This window comes from Neovison vison, chromosome 1 (assembly GCF_020171115.1).
Source record: "Neovison vison isolate M4711 chromosome 1, ASM_NN_V1, whole genome shotgun sequence".
Lineage (NCBI taxonomy): Eukaryota > Metazoa > Chordata > Mammalia > Carnivora > Mustelidae > Neogale > Neogale vison.
In genome coordinates this window covers 127,436,190-127,460,060 of record NC_058091.1, presented here as the reverse complement: position 1 = coordinate 127,460,060, position 23,871 = coordinate 127,436,190, and the positions used below count along the sequence as shown (strand labels likewise).

Below are 23,871 nucleotides of genomic sequence, written 5' to 3'. Positions count from 1 at the left end.
TACCCAGAATATATAAAGAACTCATTAGAAATTAACAATTAACAACCTGGGCACCTGGGTAGCTCAGTGGGTTAAGCCTCTGCCTTCAGCTCAGGTCATGATCTCAGGGTCCTGGGATCGAGCCCTGCATCGGGCTCTCTGCTCAGCAGGGAGCCTGCTTCCTCCTCTCTCTCTCTGCCTGCCTCTCTGCCCACTTGTGATCTCTCTCTGTCAAGTAGATAAATAAAATCTTTTAAAAAAAACCAATTAACAACCAGATTTAAAAATGAGATAAAGGTCTTGGACACCTCATAAAAGAAGATAACACAGATTGCCAATAAATACATGAAAAGGTGCTCAATATCATTAGCCTTCAGAGAAATGGAAATTAAAATCAGTGAGATATTTCACCCAGTAGAATGACTAAAATTTAAAAGATAGACAGACATGAAATGTTGGTGATGATTCTGAGCAACTGGGACCTCTCCACATTTCTAAGATGAGATTGCTTCAGAAACTGGCAGCTTTTTATGGAATAAAACCTCTGTCAGCTCAGTGACCTATCAGTCCACTCCTAAGCAATTAGTTCAGCTAAATTGAACAGGTGTCCACTGAATGATTTGTAATCTAGTTCACAGGAGCCAAAAATAACTCTCATGTCCACCAACAGATGAATGACATGACTGGTTGACTGGACATAGGGTGAACTGCTACTCAGCAATATAAAGGAATGGAGAACTGATTCGAGAACATAGGTGAATCTTTAAGACACAGTTCAGCAAAGAGAACACAGACACAAGAGTCCATATAGAATTCCTCTTATAAAATTTCTAAAATAGGCAAAAGTATTCTACAGTGATTGAAGTCAGAAAGCGGTTGTGTCAGGGCAGGGTGGGGTGGGATGGCTGGAAAGGAGCTTAAGGGAACTTTCTGGGAAGGTAGAAAGGTCTTACATCTTGTTTCAGATGGTGATCATGCAGGTATTTGCCATCATTAAAAATCATTGAACTGAATGTTTAAAATTGGTGTTCTTGTCTGTAAATTATGCTTTATCACAGAACACCTTCAGTGTCAAAACGTCTTAATGGAGCAGCAAAGCCCCGAATGGTCCATGCTGCCCGTCCTCCTCCTATACCAGCTTCCCCTCTGGCTTTTTCTGCTCTGGTACAGTGGCCAGAATTAGCCCTTTTCACAGGACCTTTGCACATGCTGTTCCCTCTGCATGAATTCTTCCTACCCTTCTTCTAGCCAACCTTAACTGTCCTTCAGATCTCAGTTCAGTTTTTCCTTCCTTAGAAACACCCCTCCTTAAACCTTCAGGTTAAAACAGATCCTCTGTTAGACTCTCTCATATCATCATTGAGTATTTTCCCTTTGTATCAGAGTTGTATTATCTACATTTGTTTGTATGTTTCTAGATCAATGTCCAGCTTACTCACCTGTCTATAAATTAGGGCAAGAGCCATGGCTGGTTCACAAGTGTATTTGCAGTGCTTGCTGTAGAACCCGGCACATGGCAGATACTCAGTAATTACAGAATGAATGATTGGTGAATCTGTTGATTTCATTTACAGGAAATGGAGATTATTACTCTAGTGGAAATGACCTGACTAATTTCACTAATATTCCTCCTGAAGGAGTAGAGGCGAAAGCTAAAAATAGTGCCATTTTACTGAGGTAAGAGTGATATTTGTCTGATCCCAGCGGACTTGTTCATATTCATCAAAGTGGCATTTAGGCCAGCAGAAGTAAGATAAATGCTTCTTTGTGTCAGTGTCATTAATGCGACTCGGACAAGCGCATTTCTCCGACCACCTCTATCAGTGGTGGGCACTTATTTTACCACTTTAACTGCTGTTTCCCATTCATCCTGCTGCTCTACGTGAGGTTCAATTAGAAAGCATAAAAGTTAACTACAGTTGTAAAAAAAAGTTCTCTCATAGTGAAGCAGGGAGATTTAGCAAATTCTCATCCAGCTAGAAAAATGCATGATTGCCATGATTGCTGGTAATGGGACGTGTGAAGTCCTCTCAGCACAGAGGACATGAAGGCCTCTCTCTTCTTAACTCATGTATCCCTACCGGGTTCCTGATTCCCATAAGCTATAATACTGCAACATATGCTCAGCCAGCCATCCCGATCTCTAAGTCTGCAGCTGACCTACAGCCCTGACCTGGCTGAGGCTGAACCAAGGTCAAGCATAGAGGACTCAGTCTATGAGTTTCCATCAAATGCCATCTAGATGGGTGTCCAGGCTGGCCAGAGTTCATTTCAGACTCATGCTATCTTCCTTACTGTACTTCAGTCATGCTGCGTTGGGACATTGTTTATTATCATTACTGTGTTCAGTTAGCCAGCATATAGTACATCATTAGTTTTTGATGTAGTGTTTAACAATTCATTAGTTGCGTATAACACCCAGTGCTCATCACCAAATGTGCCCTCCTTAGTACCCATCACCTGGTTGCCTCAACCTCCCACCCCCTCCCTTCTGTAACCCTCAGTTTGGTTCCCAGGGTCCAGAGTCCCTCATGGTTTGTCTCCCTCTCTGATTTCTTCCCATTCAGTTTTCCCTCCCTTCCCCTGTGGTCTTCTGCTCTATTCCTTATGTTCCACGTATGAGTGAAAGCATATGATAATTGTCTTTCGTTGCTCCACTTATTTCACTTAGCAAAATCCCCTCCAGCTCATTTAACTATGCTTTTGTATTTCCATTTCTGTAGGAATTTTGTAGGCTCTTTCATAGATTTTCCTAAGCCTCTGGTTGCCGTGGTCAACGGTCCAGCTGTGGGAATCTCCGTCACCGTACTCGGGCTATTTGATCTTGTGTATGCGACTGACAGGGTGAGTGAGCTCCCAGCAACATAGAAAGTCATGGAGTAAAAATGAGGTCCTCTGAATTCTCTTTTATTGTTGGCTGTTAGTAAATGTATTACATGATATAATAGAATGGACTAAATTTTGCTTTTTCCCAAAGAATTACTCTTAGTTTAATTTGAATTGTTTATTTATCCTTCATTACTAACTTTGGTTTTCCTAAACACCAGTATTGTTGTGAACACTGTTCCAACTATTTTGGTTCTATATTCTAATCAGATTATGTAACAGTTCCTCAACTTTTGATTTTCCAATTAATTTAAAATAGGAGATCTTGAAAGCTGGCTATATTGGTGGGATTGGGGGAGACAGTATTTTTGCATGTTTTGCAAGTGGATAATTTGATACCTTTTTCCTTGTAAGCAAATTCCGGGGTTTAGAATTTTAGAATATTAGAATTTTTGAATAAGAAGGGGTTTTAAAGGACTATCTACCCTCACTCCCTTCTTTGCAGATAAGTAAATGAAAGCTCAAGTTACTTACCTAAACGGTTTAGTGTTGTGTTCACCACTGAATTGCATTGATTTTAATTTCTGTTCTAACTATAGTATTAACGTATATCATAGTAGAAGATAAAATTTTGAAAAATCTGGAAAAGCACGAAGGGCTAAGTTAAAAATCACTTCTTAGCTTACCACTTAGACATAACCAGTCCCTGCCTTCTGAACCCTAGGCTCTCTCCCATTCTGTCATTATAAACAAAGATGTGATGACCATGTATCTTAGAGCTTTTACTGTAGAACTAATAACCACTTTTAGGGTATCGATTCTTAGAGTACTTTTTGCTTATGCAGTGGTACAGTTTCCTGCTCTACAACCTTATGGGAAACATTTGGTTCTTACCACTGAAGAGATGCCTAGTTTTGTCTGAAGGTGTTTTCTCTGATAGACATGACCATATTTTAAGATCTTTATCTCTTGAATTCATCTCCTCCCCCCCCCCCAATGGTTTCAGTTTGATTGGATTGGGCATCTTGTCAGACCTAATTGTTTTTAATAATTGTCCCATGAAAATAACAACTGAGAATCTAGGTGTCAGGCTGCCTAACCTTCATAGGTAGAAGATTTTGCTGAAAGGCAGAAATCAATAGCCTGTGGTCACATCATATATGTTAGAGGACTGATTGATCACCTGGTCTTGTCCAGGGGTGAGGTCAGGAGGTCCTGACCTAAACTTAAGGATCTCATTCTTCAGTACTTAGAAGGCAGATACATCATCCTATTTAAATATTCTCCAGATTCTTCCTCAGAATTTAAAATGACTGTCACATCCATCATCTTTTCAAGTTATCTAGGACTGCAGTCCTATGATACAAAATGGAACTGAAATAGAAAGAAAACATATGTAGATACTTTCAGTGCTAAAACATTTGGCCCAGAGTAAGATATTTGACAAATAGTGATCACTGCTGACCAATTGAATTAAAAGAAGGTTCAATTTAAAATCAGAGACACAGAAGAAAGAACCTGTGGAGAGGAATGCATTTTATAGGATTTACCATTATTGGCTTCTTAAACAAATACCATATTAAATGTGGGTTTAACACTTTTAAAAACCAGATTATTCTTTATTACGAGCAAGAGGCGAGAGTTAACAATGCCCATTAGCTTCTTTGTTGGCAAATCATACATTTCCCCTATGAGGTAATAAAAGGGTAGAAATCATAAAAATAGTATTTGAGTGCCCGCGACATCCTGGGCCCTCTGTTGATGCACATGATGCGTACTCACTTATGCACACAGCACCCTATGAGATAGGTACTTCGTCTCCGTTTTACAAAGGCATCTACTGTGGCACGAAGAGGCTAAGAAGCTTCTAGAGTCACCAAGCAGTCAGATGCCAGAGTCTGACCCTTAATTACATTTACTGCTCTATTTCTGAAAAGAAATACTGTCAGTTCTGCACATACCTGTTTGTGGCCCTTTAGCTGCGGTTGATGTTTTCTTTCACTTTCCTCTTAGACTCCTTAGGCTGTGACTTCTCAGTACATCTTCTTGAATAAGCTTGCTTTTGTGGGGAGGGAGTGATAAGTGACGTTAGTAACTTTTTATTTGATATTTTCATTTTTACTTATATGCTGCATATATTATATATTTATGTCTTCTAACAATATTCATTAAGAAAGAGAGCCATACCTGATTATGGGATATGAAGTCTAAATGTTCTGCATATATATTGCCAATTATAAATTGATTTCCTTTCATAAGGACTTCTCATTCATCAAGAAATACACAAAAATATTTCTTAAATTTAAAAAAAGGGGGCGGAGGGCATCTAGGTGGTGCAGTCGGTTGAGTTTCTGACTCTTGGTTTCAACTTGGGTTACGATCTTGGGGTCATGAGATCCATCCCTGTGTCAGGCTCCGCGCTCACAGGGAGTCTACTTGAGAGTCTCTCTCCCTCTGCCCCTCCCCTCCAAAAAATAGGTGAATAAATCTTTAAAAAAAGAAAAACAAGGGGGGCCTGGGTAGCTCAGTCAGCTAATTATTCAACTCTTGATCTCAGCTTAGTTCTTAATCTCAGGTTTACGAGTTCAGGCCCCTCACTGGGCTCCATGCTGGGCTTGCAATCTACTTTAAAACAAAAACAAAAACTAAAGATGACACTATGGTCTAAATAACCAGTATTTAAATAGATTCTTGTATTTAAAGCAATTAAATAGATTCTTGTGTTTAAAGCAATTCAGCTTTACCTCTCTGAGGTAAAATCAAGACAGATGACTGACTGAGGAAACTGTTTTCCAGGTGATACTATCAAAGCTAATCTCTAATATATTTTTTAAAAATACATTTTATAAAGTGATCAACAACTTGATGTAAAAATGGGCAATGGACAGGGATACATAGCTCACAAAAAGTAAAGTATTAAATGGCTCCTTAAAACATATGAAAAGGGACGCCTGGGTGGCTCAGTTGGTTGAGCGGCTGCCTTCGGCTCAGGTCGTGGTCCCGGCGTCCTGGGATCGAGTCCCGCATCGGGCTCCTTGCTCGGCAGGGAGCCTGCTTCTCCCTCTGCCTCTGCCTGCCACTCTGTCTGCCTATGCTTGCTCTCGCTTCTCTCTCTATGACAAATAAATAAATAAAATCTTTAAAAAAAAAAAAATATGAAAAGACCCTATGAAGAACCTATTACAATCAGAATATGTGAAGAACTACAAGTCACTAAGAAAGATAACTTATTAACTTAAAAATAATGGGCAAAGTATTATAAGGGTTACTTCACCAAAGAAGTTATAAAAAGAGCTAATAAGCACATGAAAAGATGCTCACCATTATTAGTCATTACAGAAATGTAATTTAAAACCACAAGTCACTATTCCACATCTACCAGGACAGTTCAGGTTAAGACAACTGACAGTAACAAGGTTTAGCAAGGATGTGGAGAAACTGGAACCATTCACTGCTGGGGGGAGTGATACCTGGTACACCACACTGGAAATTCTTTTGTTGGTCTTAGACCACAGTTTACCACACATCCCAGCAGTTCCACCCCTACGTATTTACCCAAGAGAACTGAAATCATGTTCATGCAGAGACCTGTGTACAAGTTTTCATTAACAGTCTTATTCATCATAGCCAAAATACTGGAAGTAACACCAGTGGCTTGAGCTGGTGAGTGGATATAGGAACTGCGGTGTCTATACGATGGAATTCTACTCCAAAATGACAAGGAACGAGCCACCCATACAGTAGCGTGGTGACTCCCAAAAAGTCTTATGCTAAGAACCAATGGGTACAGAATGCATGATTCCATTTATATTACATTCTAGAGAAGGCAAAACAAGGGACAGAAAACAGATGCAGTGGTGGTGTGAGGGTGTCAGTAATGGATTGACTCCAGAGGACACAAGATGCCCTTTGGGGTGATGGAGAGAATTCTACATCTTGACATGGTGGTGGCTACGTCACCATGTACCTTCCTTAAAACTCACCAAGCTGCGTATTTAAGAGTGAACTTTGTGTTCGATAATACCACAGTAACCCTAATTTAAACAAAACTTCCCAATTTAGTATCGTGAGGATATATACAAATAATGATTTTTTAAAATCGCATGAAAAAATAATTGTCTTTCTTTTCTTTTTTTCTCCAAATAGGCAACATTTCACACTCCTTTTAGTCACCTTGGCCAAACTCCAGAAGGTTGTTCCTCTTACACTTTTCCGAAGATAATGGGCCCAGCCAAGGTAACTCCTGGAAACCTTCAAAATAAGTTGTAATAAGTAACCTCTGAGGGCGCCTGGGTGGTTCAGTTGGTTAAGCATCTGACTCTTGATTTCGGCTCGGGTCATGATCTCAGGGTCCTGGGATCAGGTACTGTGTCAGGCTCCGCGCTCAGCGGGCATCTGCTTGAGGATTCTCTCTCCCTCTGTGCCCCACCCCCACTTACACTCTCTCTCTCTCAAATAAATAAATCTTTTTTAAAAAGTAACCTCTGTTCAAAAAGTAATTCTATACTCTTTTCTTTCTCTTGATAATCTAAACAGAAGAAAAGTGAGTTATTTGCTCCTTAACTCTAAAAGTTTCAAATATAGAAGAGCAGATAAGCTATGGGAAATGTCTGATATGAGGGAAAATTAGAAACTCTCCCCAACTCCCAGGACTAGGATCTGCTTTTGCCCCTGGGTGCCCGGTGCCTCGTCCTCCACTGCTGTGTGGCATCAAGTCATTAGAGGACCAGGGCTGTGCCAGCTTGGGGTCACACTGGGATGAGCAGCATCCCCTGGAAGCCATCCTCATGGGGGTTTACGCCTTCCAGAGCTGCTCCCAGTCATAGCAGCCTCCACATCAGTAGGTTTAGCTATGTGTTCAGGCTTCCAGAAGGGTTCCGTGGCTGTGCAGGTCTGTCCCCATGTCTCTGGAAGCCCAGGTGCCAGGCTCTGTGCATGATGAGACCCAACAGCAAAGAGCCAAGGATAGGGAAGGCTTAGCCAATTCTTGGAGCTCTGAATGGGGTGGGGTTGGAATGGAGCCTGTTTTCATTGACTGCCAGGTTTTTGCTGCAAATATATAGTTTTCTAAAGCTCATTATTCCATCACATGTCCTGAGTCTTTATGACAGATTTTAGCTTTGAAAAGTTGCGCAGAGCCGACTCCAAGGCTTAGGGCATTTGACTATGAAATAATATTTTTCCAAAAGCACTGCTGGAAATACAGAGGATATCCTCTTGGTGACCTCTGTTTTGTTAGAAACCGAGTATTAGTCCTTCTTCCCTTTTCTTTGGCCAGGTGAACTAATTCATAGTACCTGTGCAGGTAAAGGAAAGTGTAGAGCTGGACCACTGCGTAGAGATTCCAAGGAAGGGAAGTTTGAAAGTTTGGGTGTCTCAAGTTTGGTTGGCATTCACTGTGACCTGGATCTTCCTTTTTTTTTTTTTTTTCTTTTTAAAGTTCTTTTTTCTTTTATAATTGTTTGTAGTATATAAGACGGAAAATTCTAGCTGTGTGGGTTAAAGGATCAGCATCTACTTCAGGTCCTTTCTGCCCTGGGCTCCCTGATCTTGCCTTCTGTGCACAGACATACAGAAGCAAAAATACTCGCGAATCTTCCGGAGAGCCTGAGATGCTCTCTGCACAGTTTGTCAAGCATTGCCTATCGAGGTCTTCAGTTTCCCCCTTAAGAAATACTGGCAGCCTCAAAAGACTATAAAGGAACTGCCATCTGTCTCCTCCAAGTGGTTAGTTCAGAGGTTAGTTCTGAGGTTAACTGACCTGTGTTTCATTAAGTTAATGTCTTAATCTTGCTTTCGTTTCAGGCAGCAGAGATGCTCATTTTTGGGAAAAAGTTAACTGCTGGAGAAGCCTGTGCTCAAGGACTTGTTACTGAAGTTTTTCCTGATAGCAGCTTTCAGAAAGAAGTTTGGACCAGGCTGAAAGCATATTCAAAGCTCCCCCAGAATGTTAGTGTTGTCTTTCGGTTTTTCGTTTTTTCTCCTAGTAGAAACCATGGAAATAGTTTATTTGCCTTAAGAGAATAAGCATTTTAAAAAAAACAAGATATACCTTGGTTGGCTTTAAGCACATCTAAATTTGAGATTAAAAATAACCATAATGATGTTAGAAATGCTGATTTTTTTTAAAAAAACTTCTCAAGGAGTCATTTTAGTGCGATGATATGTATGAAGGCAGAGGGACAGTTCTTTCTGGGGATAACTTTGAGGAGGAGGATGGGCGGTATTTGCCGAGCACTTTTCTTCTTGAATCCAGTAGCGAAGCTTTATCAGGTTGACTTTTAGGAGATTCTTCCTGTGTAGCACTTTGGTTTTTATATGTGATGACTCGTGACTGACTGCTTTTATATTCATTCTGCTGAAAATGTGGTCCTGGAATCAGAAGCTTTAGTGTCTCTCTGAGGCTTTTTAGAAATGTGTGATCCCAAGTCCTCTCCCACATCTACCAAGACGGTTCGCACACACATTACAGTTCGAGAAGCACTGTCCTATGTTACACATATATCTGAAGGCAGGACAGGATTCCGTGAGCCATGGAGAAACATAATTCAACATTCTAGAATAAACTCCACTCCCTCTAGAATGCCCCTTCGCCTTACTGTTGGTTTTGTGTTTTCAGGCCATGCGTATTTCAAAGCAGATCATCAGAAGTCAGGAGAAAGAAAAGCTGCATGCTATTAACGCCAAAGAAAGCAGCATCCTCCAGGAAAGATGGCTGTCAAGCGAGTGCATGAATGCCATTATGAACTTCTTCTCCCAAAAAGCCAAGCTGTGATGCCTGTTACAGCAGTGTTATGCGTTTCAAAGGAAGGGATGTGCTGTCATTTCTGATTTTCAATACTTGAACTAATAAACTGTGCCTTTTCTCCACGCTAACATATCATTTATGATTATCATAGTTCACTAGAGCCCTGATGACCAACGAGTTATGTACCAGAAGCTTTAAGAATTTATGTGAGATTTGGGTCATAGGGAGTCTTACATCTTTCGACATGAATCTGTGTTGCCAGGAGCACTGAAACATGGTGCCTGGGGTCCTGCTTTGAAAAGCATTCACAGCATTGCAAGCTGAAGTCATGTCTTTGAACACCACGATAGCGCTTTGCCGACCACAGAGGGTGACAGACGTAATTGGCCCAAACACCAGCAGCCTCTGGATCACTGACTGAAGGTCTTCCATGGGTTGCATGTTTCTCTTCAACCACCTAGCAAGGGAGCAAATTGAGCAGTAGTAGTATTAGAAAAGAAATTACAATCTTAGTTCCATGTTTGTCCCCATAACAATAAAAAGGCAAGAAGGGAAGATGGGGCTATTTCACTGGAAATTAAAGCAGTGGTCTGGATCAGCTATTATGTAATTATGTATGACATAGTTCTTGTCCAATGTGGTATATTATGAAAGGCATACCTGCAAACTCCCTTAACCATCCTTGTAACTTCCTGTTTTGATTAGTGCCTTATCTATTGAGAAGGACGAGGGAGTAATTCCAGTGGCTGCCAAACTGGCATGAAATATTTTACTCTCCTAAATACCCTCATTTCTACAGAAGCCAAACATCTACAGCAAACCAGTGAATGTCCAACAAAGAAAATATACATTGAAAATTGTAGGACACTGTGGTGTTCTTACTTGCCCTTGCCCCACCCGCTACCCTGCATGGTGTGGTTGGAAGAAATCGCCTAATTCCTAGCTCCCTGCCTTGGGATGGAAGGAACAGATTGAACTTTGTTTGCAACCTTCTGGGCTGTGTGTGGGCTGCCTGAGGGACTGTTTGCTGTCTTGCCTGACTCACAGTTCAGGAGGAAAAGGTTTGGCGTAGTCTGGATGGGAGTCAAGAAACCACAAGAAGCAGTGGCATGCAATGAAACATGAAAGGTACAGCTGACTGCATACCCTCCAATATGGGGAGGGAAATCACAGAAAAGGAATCATATAGAGCACTTAAGGCCCTGACAAGAAGCTGGAGACTCTAGACATTGAAAGCATCTGAGGAAAAATTAAAACCAACAAAAAAAACTAAAACAAACAAACATACAGGCCTAGACAGGAAGCATGCCCAGAAAATACCTGAGAAGTCCTGGGCTAAGCTGAAGACTCACAGGCCCACTCATGAGAGAAGGTCTACCCATCAGTGGAAGAGGAACTTGTTTTTGCAAAAATGCCCAATTTTCAACACAGGATTATAAGGTGTGCAAAGAAACAAAAACAACCCAATAGAAGGAGGAAAAATTCTGGAAATATTTCCCCCTTCCCAAAAAATTATCAGATTTACTAGATAAGGACTTCAAAACAAATGTCGAATACCTCAAAAGAGCTAAAGGCAACCGTGGACAAAGAACTAAAGGACATCGGGAAAGCAGCACGTGAAGAAAATACAAGTATTGACAAAGGAGGTGCACATTATTATTTTTTTAAACCAAACAAATCCTGGGCTGGAAATTATAATTACTGAATGGAAGAATTCACTAGAGGGGGTTCAACATCAAACTCAAACAAGCAGAAGAAAAATCAGCAAACTTAAAGAGAAGTTGTTTGAAATGATCAAGTTCAAGGAGCTAAAAGAAGAAAGAATGAAGAAAAGTGGATAGAGTCTAAAAGGCTTATGGGACAGACTCCACCAAGCCAACCAATGTACACACAAGGGGAGTCCTAGGCAGAGAAGGAGTGAGGTGGGCAAGGAGGAGAGAAAGGGCTAGGGTGGTTATTTGAAAAAAAGATGGCTAAAAAAAAAAAGAAAAGAAAAAAAGAATGGCTAAATTTGAGGGAAGATGTGAATATAGTAATCCAAGAAGTACAATGAACTTTAAGTAGGATCCACACAAAGAGACCTACAGAGACATGTTATAATCAGATCTGTCCAAGACAGTGGATCTTGAAAGCAGCAAGAGAAAAGCAACTCATCACATAAAGTTGATCTCCAAAAAGATTATTAGATTTCTCACCAGAAACCTTATGGTTCAGAAGGCAGTTAGGATGACATATTTAAAATAGTAAGATAATCTACATCTGGCAAACTGTACATCTTCAAAGATAAGGAAGAAATTTAAGACATTCCTGCACGAAAACGGGATGTTCATTACCACTAGATCTGCCCCCACCAGAAATACTAAATGACGTCCAAGTTGAAATGAAAGGATAGTAACTCAAAGCCACATAAATATATAAAGTTCTCCAGTGAAGGTAGATACATGCACAAATGTAAAAATAGTATTTTTATAATTTTGGTTTGCAAATCTACTTTTTCTATAGGATTTAGAAGACAAATGCATAAGATGTAATTTATTTATATCAATGGATATGCAACATATAAAAGTAATATGTAACAAATAACATTAAGTGGAGGGGTGGAGCAGCAATTGAGTTCAGTTGGTAATAATTAAAGATACATTGTTATAGATTGTTACAACTACATATGAGATGCAGTTAATAATCTGTAATACAGGTTGTTATAACTTTAGGATGTTATTATGTAATGCCCATGGTAATACCCCACACACAAATACCCATAGAAGGTACACAGAAATGAAAAGAGAATTAAAATGTGTCAGTATAAGAAATTAACTAAACACAAGGGGAAGCAGTAATGCAGGGAATGAGGGAACTATGTAAAACATACAGAAAACAACATGGCAAAAGTAAGTGCTTCCCTATGAATAATTAACTTCAAATGTAAATGGATTGAACTCTCCGAAAACCATAGACTGATAGAATGGATAATAAAACCAGTCAGGATTCAGTTAATATACTGCATATAAGAGTCTCACTTTATTATTTTTTTTAATTTTTTTAAAGATTTTATTTGACAGACAGATCACAAGTAGGAAAAGTGGCAGGCAGCGGGGGTGGGAGGGAGCAGGCTCAATCCCAGGACCCTGAGACCATGACCTGAGCTGAAGCAGAGGCTTAACCCATTGAGTAACCCAGGTGCCCTAAGTCTCACTTTAGATTTAAGGACGTGCATGGTTCAGAAATGAAAGGATGAAAAAAAATATTCCTTACAAATAGTAAGCAAAGGATAATAGGGATGGTTATACTAATATCAGACAGAGGAGTCTAAAAAACTTATAAATAAGAGATAAAGACATGATAGTAAAGGTTAATACAGCAAGAAGATAAAACAATCAAACATTTACATGTCAAATATTGGACCTCCAATATGGAATAATATATAACATAATTATACACACACACAAAATGTGTGGCATGGCATAAGAACAGACCTATAAACAATGGACTAGAATAAATCTTTGCATATGTGATCAAATGTTGTTGTTTTTTTTTATTTTTTTTTTTTCAAATGTTGTTTTTGATGATCAAATGATTTGACAAGGGTGACAAGACCATTCAACAGGGAAAGGATGACATTTTCAGTAAATGGTGGGGTTTTTTTGTTTGGATAAAACAATGTGTTATATACAGACAATGGAATATTCAGCCTTTAGAAGGAAGGAACTTCTGACATAGGCTTCAATATGGATGAACGTTGAAAACATGCAAGTGAAATAAGGCAGACACAAAAGGACAAATGCTGTATGGTTTTACTTATTGAGGGGTCTAGATTAGGCAAATCCATAGAGACAAAAAGTAAAATAATGTTTGCCAGATGCTGGAGGGATGAGAGAATAGGGTATGAGTGTTCAGTGGGGACAGAGTTTCACTCTGGGAAGATGAAAAATTTCTGGAAATGGACAATGTTGGTTTACACAACAATGTGCATGTACTTAATGCCACTGAACTGTACACATTTAAAAACTGGGGAAAATAGGAAATTTTATGTTGTGTACATTCTTCTGTGATAACAATATTTTTAAAAACAATACAATTCACCATATTAATAGTAAAGATAAATACTATCAACTTGATGGATAGAAAGCTTTTGTATCCATTATGATAAAAACTAAGCAAACCAGCCACAATCACGAACTTCTTCAAACTGATTAAAAGTAACCTGCAAAAACCAACAGCCAACAAAATAATTATTTTCCCCTAATGTGAAGAACAAGTAAGGGATGCCTGCTTTTACGAGTCCTAACTTTTTTAAGGAAAGCCAATGAATGTTCCTAGAAGAGAAAGTGAATAAATATGTCATTTCTTATGTTTTAACAATCGAGCTATCTTTTCAGAAACCAAACAAACTAGGATGTAAATTAAAATATATTAGTTCATGTCAAGACATTATGGCCTGAAACTGAGGTGTATAAACTTCTCACGATTGTGAAATTGCTTTTTTCTATTTTATAGGCCTCTAAAGTATGGTTAAATAATCTTAAGTCATCAGGAATCATCACTTAAAATAAGTTATACCCTTAATCTAGATACAAATTTAGTTCCTTGTATTGTCCAAGGAGAAAATACCACTGTTCTAATTTTTTTATAATGTATCTTTGCCTTCTGTGAAGGTGGATTTTTAAGTCAAATTGTCAAGTTATGCCACTGAGAATACTGGCGTACAAAAATAGACAAGGAAATTATTTCCATAGAACAATGACCACAGTAGGAGTGTCTACTACAGGCAAATTCATAAGCTGGATGTCTCTGCCTGGGTCTGTCACCCTCAAAGCAGAGAGAACTCTGTCTTTATAGCAAATTACATATTTCTCCTGTGAGCCTGGCAACATGTTTTGAATACCCACTAAGGACTAACTAGAAATCCTTTATTAGCTATTGTACAGCAACACGTACAGCAATACTAAAGAAACAAATATGGAGACATCATCTGTCTGGCATAATTACTGAAGGAAACAGACCAACAAAGATAATTTGCCAAGGAACCAAAGCTTATAACTTGCTTTTTTCTTTTTTTTCTTTCTTTCTTTTCTTTTTTTCTTTTTAGAGAGAGAGTGCGTGTGCAGGAACCAGGGGGGAGGCAGAGGGAGAGGGAGAGTGAGAATCCCAAGCAGGCTCTACAGCCAGCACAGAGCCAGACATGGGGCTCGATCCCAGGGCCCCGAGACTTTGACCCCGGCCAGACTCAAGAGTCAGATGCTGAACGTTGGTTCAGTCACCCAGGTGCCCCAAAGCTTATAACTTCAAGTGTCAGAATCCAGGCAATTCCACATCCCCACTGTTAACACCTGGTCTGATGCTCACCCCCCCTCAACTGCTACCACCCTCGCTCCCCAATAGGCCAAGGTGGTTTCGGATCAGATCTCGTCAGCCCTCTTTTGAAGACCCTGAAATGGCTCCCATTTCTGTCCATGTAAAATCTGGCAGAGGACAGACCAAGTCAAGCTATTAAAGCTACTGGATCCTGGGCCCTTGGTCATGCTGGGGATGAGCTCCTGCTTCCTGACTCATGCAGCATAAAAGGGCCATAGCTCAGTGTTGGGTCCCTCTCCAAGAATCCCATTCCAGCCCTGCTAGATCTCTGCTCACCAACCTGCAATGCAATGGCTCTTGGGGAACACACACCCACTCCTGTGTCCCTGAGTTTTCTCTGACTGAGGACTCCTCCAGACACTTGGCTGTGTGAAAATGGGGCTTATGTGCTTTAACAGCCATACTTGTTCTCAAGCCTATCATGTATCTCAAAGACCACATTAAGTCATTTATTAAGCTCAGGCATAAATAGAATCTGTGGTCACCCTTTATATCTCTAAATATGTCGGCAGCAGACAAAAATTAGACACCTACCTGACAGCTATGGTCGACATTGGAGGTACCTCCAAGTTTTTATTCCACAAGTAGCATTTCTTCCACCCGCGATTCGAGTTGTTGATGGATTTCCTTTTCCACAGGGGCATGCTACTTGGCTTCGGGGTCACATTAATCTCTTTTGGGAACTGGTGTCTTGCTAAGATCCTTTCTAAGCCAGAGAATTCAGAATTCTGACCTAGTAATAGAAGAAACATTTACTGTGATTCAGCGTGCCTTTCCATGTTTGCATAGCAAGAGTAACATGGCACTCATTTGAGAAAGAGTATTTATGCTACTTCATAATTACTATTGAACTGCCATGCCTTCACTGCAAAAACATTACTAAGCTCCACTTAGACCCGAGCCTGGTCCTGGACATCTAATAGACTACAGAGCAAATGAATGAGTGAATGAACATACAAACCAACGTGCTGGCACCAGCACGAATACTGAAGTCTATTTAAACAATTTGTGCCTGATTCTCAAATTAATGACAATTGACTGCACAATTATTTCTATCTTCAGAGATGTTAACCACACTCCACATTTACATCACATGCATGGCTTCACGTTGACCTCATTTGGCCCCTAACCAAATGCTCCTCTCATGGAACCAAGAGCTTGTGCCAGAATGTGATTCAATACCCTGCATCCTTCATTAAGAAAGCCCTGCTACCAAATGGAAAGGAAGGGAAAGGAGTCAGTAGAACTACACTATGGATTTAGTGACATAACCAACTTACACTGTAGTGTAAGCTTTTTCTTTGCCAACTGGTAATGATCAGAGGATCAACAATCAGTGTTCAGGCTGCTTTGTGCATGGCTCTGCAATCCATCTGGGTGTATGAGAAACTAAGACACTGTCATCAACCTAACGCAGGAAGAGGAGTTGAGCCCCGGGGATTCAGGAAACACTGAATGCATTTTCAATGATAAAATTGCATTTTAATTACAATAGAAATTAGATCAGAAATTAGATCAGAACTCGTCCAGCCTCCCTTGTTTCTCAGACTGAACCACTAATGGTCTCTGCTGGACAGGGTAATTGGCACAGACGCCAACGAACCAAGAATTGAACCACGGGGCCATAGCTCGGCAATCTGACTAAATGATGTCATGATTAATAGATTGACCCTTAGAGGCCTGAAAATCCTTCCAAGTGAGTCAAAAACAGGGCTGGAATCTGGGGCTCCTGCCCAGTGGTCTCAGGCCTGGCCCAGACAGCTTCTACCTTCTACTCTTAGAAGCAGTGTATTAGCTCAGAATCTCTCAGCAGGGCACCCAGAAGCTCTCCCAGGCATTGGAATCATAGGAAGAGGATATGTTCTGCTTTGGTTGTCATAATTTCAAAGCTGAAGTTAATATTAAACTGAACTAATTAACTCAGTTCAGGTATTTGATGCCTCAAGAAATTATTGGAAGAGTTGGCTCAGTCAGAAGATCATGGTCTCGAGGTCGAAAGTTTGAGCCCTGTGTTGGTGTAGAGATCACTTAAATAAATAAAACTTAATTAAAATAGAAATTATTGCCAAGTATAATAATACTGAATATCAATTTATAGTGACATTTTAGGTATATTGGACTGAGAGCTACTTGGATGGTTTTGTATTTCTTATTTTAATGTGCTGAGGGCAATACATGTGAGATGGGCAGATGGATGGACAGAAGAATGGGTGGAGGAATTAGTAATCACAAGACAAATCAGCATAGATCAGGTACACAAGTACCTGAGCCAAGTACACAAGCCAGTGTGTGTGTGTGTGTGTGTGTGTGTGTATTTACCAGAGGCAGTATAAATAAGTAACTTAGAACTTCAGGCTTTAAAATGACTTGTTGCTTTCACATATCATAATTGTCTTCTCCAGTCTACACACAGAAGTCATGGATTTGGTGGCCATCGGTGGCTGGCCAGACTGTGAACAACGCACGTGTGTGCGCGTGCATGCGCGCACACCCACCCCCCCACACACACACATGCACACACTGCTTCGAGAGCTGCCCCACTGGTCTCCTTCCCCAGCCCACACCCCCCAAGTGGTTTCTTTTGGAAACCACTCTTCCGCCTGCCTCGTCCTTCCCTATATCCAGTTAAGCAGCCTCCTGAAGCATCTGGGGTCGGGGGTGTGGGGAGCAGTGAATTAACCAAGAGAGTCATCTTCTTAAGCATTAAAAACAACATACAAAAGCCTTAAACTTCTGCCCACTTTCTAGTTTTTGGTTTGGTGCCAGTCATTGAAACATTGGTTTGGACAGTCTTTAAAAAACATCATAGAACCAATACTAACATGATCTCAGGATAGCTCCTTACGCTGCCGTGCTGGGACGCGGGGTGAGAGGAGGAAGAGGGTCACTCACAGATGCTTGTGATGTTTGGGGGACAGTTATCTGGGCACGGTAGATCTAAACGCATATAGTATAATGGCTCCTCATTCCTCATTTTATGTTGTTCATGTGATTTAACTTCCTATTATTTAACATCCAGAAAAAAAAAGGCCCTGTGTTTCTAACTATAAATTTTTAGTTCTCTCTCTCTTTTTTTTTTCTTTTTTTCTTCTTTTCTTCTGATGGCTCTGGGTAATAAATACAGTCTAATGCAGGCAAAGCTCCCCGGCAGGTGCAGATGGGGCTGGTGTGAGAAGAAATAAAACCCATTTTAAGGCCAGGTGAAATTTCGACTAGACAGAGGCTTTAGACATGTAGCAGGGAGCCATTGGTATCCATTATTGAATTCATGATCTGACGGATGAAAGTGTGAGAAATGGGGTCATCTCTTGCAGATCAAGGCAATCACTAGAAATGGCATTCTGGAAATGAAACAGCCTTTGAGTGAAGAATTCAAGGTCTCAGAGGCTAATGTCCCCTCAATGACTGGATTCTGCTTCAGGCCCAGGTCCTTCAAGGACACAGGACTCTGAGGAAACATTTCTGCCTGAGAACGTTGTTCACCTCAGCTACGTCACTCACTTTCAACTGACTTCCGACCGCAGTGAGGAGTTCTACGGCCCAACCCCTCTGAAACAAAGCCATCTCAGTGCTCAGGAGCGGTGGTTTTACCTGGCAGGAACACTCCCACTGGCTAAAGGTGTATCAATACCTATCAGTGTCTCCATTGGCAGGCTAAGGGAACAAAACTGAAATCAACATATAACTGAAATATCACGAGAGAGTCAAAACCTGATTCTGCTACCTCACATATACGCTGAATGCATATTCGATGGTAAAACTGCATTTTAATTGCAAAAGTACAGGATAAATTTCCATCGGAATAAAGTCAGACAACTTAAAGTAGTATACATAGTTAAAGGAAACATGTCATTCCTCTTTCTCCAGAGGTAGCCAAGGGCTGGAATACATCTCCTTCCAGAACTCTTCCCTCTGCGTGTACACACATGTTTGTACGTCCAGGTATACAGTCTTCTTTTGGTATAAATGGAATCAGTGTTTCCTATTTTGCAGCTCATTTATTAATATTCTACAGTGTGTTTTGTAAATATTTAAACATCAGCTTCCTTTTTAATAGTATTCCTCAATACAGATGCATCCGTTATTTAATTGTTCTGCCATTGAATGACATGAAGCTATTTATAATCTGTCACCATGATAAACAATGCTTCAGCACACACTCCTTCCTGCATCTGTGTGCACAGGTGCAAGAATTTCTCTAGGACACTAACTTAGGGGAACTGCTAAGTCAAAGGGCATAGGTATGTAATGGGAGGTTAAAATGTGAGTTTTTCTGTTGTCTCAGTTTTGTCTTAAGGCCACACATTCTGAGGAAAATCTGGTAGATGGGAGTTTCTTACTTATGTACAGCATACCTATTTATTTAAAAAAAAAAAAAAAGCTAAACATGGGATGCCTGGGTGGCTCAGTCAGTTAAGCGCCTTTGGCTCAGATCATGATCCCAAGGTCCTAGGATTGAGCCCCACATTGGGCTCCTTGCTTATCTAGGAGCCTGCTTCTCCCTCTGCCTGCTGCTCCCCCTGCTTGTGCTGTCTCTCTGACAAAAAAATAAATCTTAAAAAAAACAAACAAGAAAAAGCTAAACATTCTTTAAGGCATGTGAGGATTTCTTTAGGCTGAATTGTTGTAATGCTGTGCACTGTAGCACCTCTCCTCCCCCTGGCAGATGAAGGTACTTTAAGAGAACGACCTGCGACCCACAACTCTACAGTCAACTAATCTTTGGCAAAGCAGGAAAGAATATCCAATGGAAAAGACAGTCTCTTCAACAAGTGGTATTGGGAAAATTGGACAGCCACATGCAGAAGAATGAAACCGGACCACTTCCTTAACACCATACACAAAATAAATTCAAAATGGATGAAAGGCCTAACTGTGAGACAGGAACCCCTCAAAATACTAGAGGTGAAAAAGCAGCAGCAACCTCTTTGACCTTGGCCATAGCAACTTTTTACTAGACACATCACTGGAAGCAAGGAAAATAAAAGCAAAAATGAACTATTGGGACTTCATCAAGATAAAAAGCTTTTGCACAGTGAAGGAAACAATCAATAAAACCAAAATGCAACCTATGGAATGGGAGAAGATATTTGCAAGTGGTATGTTGGATATAGAACTAGTAACCATAATCTACAAAGAATTCATCAAAATCAGCACCCAAAAAAACAAAAATCCAGTCAAGAAATGGGCAGAAGACATGAATGGACATTTCTCCAAAGTAGACACACAAATGACCAACAGATACATGAAGAAAAGCTCCACATCACTTGGTCCAGAGAAATACAAATCAAAAGCACCATGAGATACCCCCTTATACCAGTTAGAATGGCTAAAATTAACAAGACAGGGAACAACAAATGTTGGCGAGGCTGTGGAGAAAAGGTTGGTGGGAATGCAAACTGGTGCAGCCACTCTGGAAAACAATATGGCAGTTCCTCAAAAAGTTACAAGTAGAACTACTCTACAAGTCAGCAATTGCACTACTAGACACTTGCTCAAAAAATACAAAAGTGCTGATTTCGTATGGGCACCTGCACCCCAATGTCTACAGCAGCACTACCGACAGTGGATAAAGAAGGTGTGGCATACATGTACAATGGAAAAAGAATGAAATCTTGCCATTTGCAACAATGTGGATGGATCTAGAGGGTATTATGCTAAACGAAATAAGTCTTTCAGAGAAAGACGAAAATCATACGATTTCACGCGAATGTGGAATTTCAGAAACAAAACAGATGAACATAGGGGAAGGGAAGGAAAAATAGAATAAGATAAAAACAGAGAGGAAGGGGTGCCTGGGTGGCTCAGTTGGTTGACCATTGGACTCTTGATTTTAGCTCAGATCAGGATCTCAGGGTCTCCAGATTAAGCCTCGCGTCAAGCTCCCTACTCGCACTGAGTCGGCTTGTCCCTGTCCCTCCCTCTTTGCCCCTCCACTCTCTTGCTTATTCTCAATCTCTCTCTATAAAATAAATAAATAAATTCTTAAAAAAAAAAAAAAGGGAGGCAAAACATAAGAGACCATAGTTAAGAGGGTTGCTAAAGAGGAGGTGGAGGAGGGGTGGGCTAGATGGGGGATGGGCATTAAAGAAGACACTTGTGTTGAGCACTGGGTGTTACATGTAAATGATGATTCACTAAATTCTACTCCCAAAACCAATCTTACACTATATGTGACCTAACTTTAAATTTAAAAAAATAATAGTAATAAAAAAGCAAACAAGTAAATAAATAAGTAAAAGAACCAGTTGGGGAGCTGGGCTGTGTCCCCTAATGCCTGATGTGTTCATTTCCTAGGACTGCCATAGTGAAGTGTCGCAATCTGGGTTGCGTAAAACCAACAATGTATTCTCTCCCAGTTCTGGAGCCTGGAAGTCCGAAACCAAGCCCTGTTCCCTCTGAACCTCTAGGAGAGAATTCTTCCTTGCCTCTTCCTAGCTTTTAGTATTTGCTGCAATTCCTGGTGTTATCCTGACTTGCAGAAGCATCAGTCCAGTCTTTGCCTCTGTTGCCATAGGGCCATCTCCTCCCTCTGTATCTCTGTCCTCTTACAAGGAGAGTCGCGTTAGACTAGGAACCTACTACCCTACTCCCGTCTGATCTCATCTTAATTACATCTGCACCTCTCTCAAGACCCTATTTCCAAATAAATTCACACCCTGGGATACTGGGGGGTTAAGTCTTCAACATATCATTTTGGGGGATGCAGTTCAACCCTAACACCTCAGAGTATAAGATAATTGGCTAGGAGCACAGCTGCCTGTGGCCACAGGGACAGAGATCAGTGTTGGGAGCCGGCTGCATTTTCACCAGCTGGGTGAAGGTGTGAAGGACAAGGGGGTCAAGTTTTCTACATGCTATATGCAAACCCCTTGAAATGGGTTAGTTTTGAGTCATCTTGAATAGGCTCTCAAGAGGGCTTCTGTCAACCGGTGAGGCAATCTCCACTGAAATACATTGGGAGCCCAGCCTACAGAAGCTGGGGCAGGGGTGGGGATGGGAGAGGGGAAATGTCAGCAGGAGGCTGAGTGAATGAGAGATCTCCAGCAAGGGAACCCACCAAATGCCCAGGAAAAAAGAAGCCAGCTTTGGAAAGCTGCCATCCCTAGAAGGTACGAATGACTGGTGACAATTTGATATTTCACACTCAAAGAAGACTTTTCAGTTCTTCCTACCCTCACCCTTGTTGACCCAATATCAGCCAGGGAGCAGGGAAGGAGCGATAGAGAAAAAGAAAAAAAAAAAAATAAAAGGCCCCACCATGTCACAGGAGTAGGAAGCAGGGAGGTTTTTACTCTAGTTGAGGTGTTTGGAATTTGGACACTAGAGTGGACTTTTTGTTATCTGAATGAACATGACCAGGAAAGCTGTAAGGTCTGCTTGTAACTTCACCCAAAGGCGATGAGCGAAGAGCAAGAGAATGGGCTAAAGGGGGACGTTGTGAGAAAAATGAAAATTATTTTCTACTTACTCTTTGCCAAGTTCAACTCATTTAATAAGTCAGTAACATACATTTTAAATTTTGACAAAGACTTTCAAATTATCTTTAAAAAAGTCTGAATCAATAAGCATGCTAATACTGATTGTGAGGGTATTAATTTCCCCACATGTTCATCACAATTGATCTTTCAAGATTTCAGCAGTATGATGGCCTAAAAAATACCACCTTGATTTATTTTCCTCCATTACCAGAGTGTTTGAACATTTTTCATGCTTATCGATAATTTGCATTTCATCTTGTGAATTGCCTATCTATGACATGTATCACTTCTAGTAGTTTCCTTATATTTTCCTTGGTTATTTTTATGTAATTGTTAGTGTAATCTAGATATTGGGGTCAATTCATAAAACTGTGTTTTCAGGGACCAAGGACTAACCAGAATACAAATGGACAAATTTGCCATCAAACCTTCCTACCCATGACTTGTGTCTTAATCACTGTGGCAGCTGCTACTTTGCTTTCTAAAGTTCATGGGCACAAGTGGCTACCAGCTACCTTTGCTTCATTGAAACATGCCAATTCAGGAGCCAAGCTCCACTCAATTCTGCAAATCAGTCCAGTTATCAACTGTCCTGATGGAATTCCAGCAGTGGTGGGCCACTCCAAACTCCAGAAAGAGGAGGTCATTTGTAGGCCTTGTGGGGTGGGGGGAATATCCGGCTTCTCTCTGGAGAGGTACAAATGGAGGAAGAAGCAGCAGGAAAGAGAGCAAAGGCCTGACCTTCAACTTGAAGTTCTCTCACTCATCTCAAAATCACATCTACACCTTAAATTTCGTGGTTATTTCCCACTTAGTCCACTTTCCATCATTCCATAGGTAAGCTTTGCTGAGAGAAGAGTTATAGACTTATCCCAGAACATGAAAGACCAGTGAAAGAAAAGGAATGGGAAGGAGCGACGGTGGAGGCCATGGCTGGGCAGGCTACGCATAGGGCCGAGAGTCTCCAGGATGGACCACACCCACCTTGTAGAGAGTCCGTTCTTGGGGCACCTTGATGGCTGTCGGTTGAGCCCCCAACTTTTGATTTCAGCTCAGGTCATGAACCCAAGGTTGTGAGATCAAGTCCCCTGTGGGGCTCGGCGCTCTGCGGGGAGTGTGCTTGGGGTTCTCTCTCTCTCCCTCTGCCCCAGCCCCTGCTCTGTCTCTCAAAACAAAACAAACAAACAAACATCAAACAAAAAACAGTCTTTGTGGCTAAAGGAAGCAGGAGTTTGTGCCAGTGTAAGGTGTGTGTTTGTTAAAAGAACTGACAGCACTCTCTACCCACGTACAGTTTTGTTTGTCCTCTTCACTCTTGTAGGAATAAAGTTTCTCCATCAGATGGTTAGGCAGCAGTCTGTGAAGGCTGGACAGAGTCTCGAAGGTGTGACACAGAACCTCGGGCTGCGCATAGTTTTTCGGGGTCTTGGGTTTGCCTAGGAGAGGAAGTTTCAGGGGGAAGTGGTTGTTCTTGGCTGTCCCCAT

General features: G+C 40.9%; 2 protein-coding genes across 3 annotated transcripts in view; one reads left to right on the top strand and one right to left on the bottom strand.

Annotated features, from left to right (window-relative positions):
* ECI2 (enoyl-CoA delta isomerase 2) overlaps positions 1 to 9,681 on the top strand; it is a 21,435-nt gene extending 11,754 nt beyond the window's left edge. For both annotated transcript variants that reach the window (XM_044258217.1, XM_044258209.1), the window contains 5 exons: positions 1,554 to 1,656; positions 2,703 to 2,823; positions 6,952 to 7,041; positions 8,611 to 8,754; positions 9,425 to 9,681. In XM_044258217.1, coding sequence (XP_044114152.1) covers positions 1,554 to 1,656; positions 2,703 to 2,823; positions 6,952 to 7,041; positions 8,611 to 8,754; positions 9,425 to 9,580 — 614 coding nt within the window. In that variant the 3' untranslated portion in view covers positions 9,581 to 9,681. The remainder of the gene's footprint in view (positions 1 to 1,553; positions 1,657 to 2,702; positions 2,824 to 6,951; positions 7,042 to 8,610; positions 8,755 to 9,424) is intronic.
* Positions 9,609 to 23,871, bottom strand: C1H6orf201 (chromosome 1 C6orf201 homolog). Its single transcript, XM_044258231.1, has 3 exons — positions 23,679 to 23,871; positions 15,440 to 15,638; positions 9,609 to 10,010 (listed from the first exon to the last, which is right to left on the bottom strand). The coding sequence occupies exons 1-3, from the start codon at positions 23,869 to 23,871 to the stop codon at positions 9,686 to 9,688; spliced, it is 717 nt and encodes a 238-aa protein (XP_044114166.1). The 3' UTR covers positions 9,609 to 9,685.

What these genes read in the sequence shown, in the direction of transcription:
- C1H6orf201 (XM_044258231.1), bottom strand. Translation starts at nt 23,871, where the DNA reads ATGGGGACAGCCAAGAACAACCACTTCCCCCTGAAACTTCCTCTCCTA. An exon ending in TGAAGAGGACAAACAAAACT is followed by an intron (nt 15,639 to 23,678) that starts GTACGTGGGTAG and finishes TTCTATTACTAG; the next exon opens with GTCAGAATTCTGAATTCTCT. An exon ending in ATGTCGACCATAGCTGTCAG is followed by an intron (nt 10,011 to 15,439) that starts GTAGGTGTCTAA and finishes CTCCCTTGCTAG; the next exon opens with GTGGTTGAAGAGAAACATGC.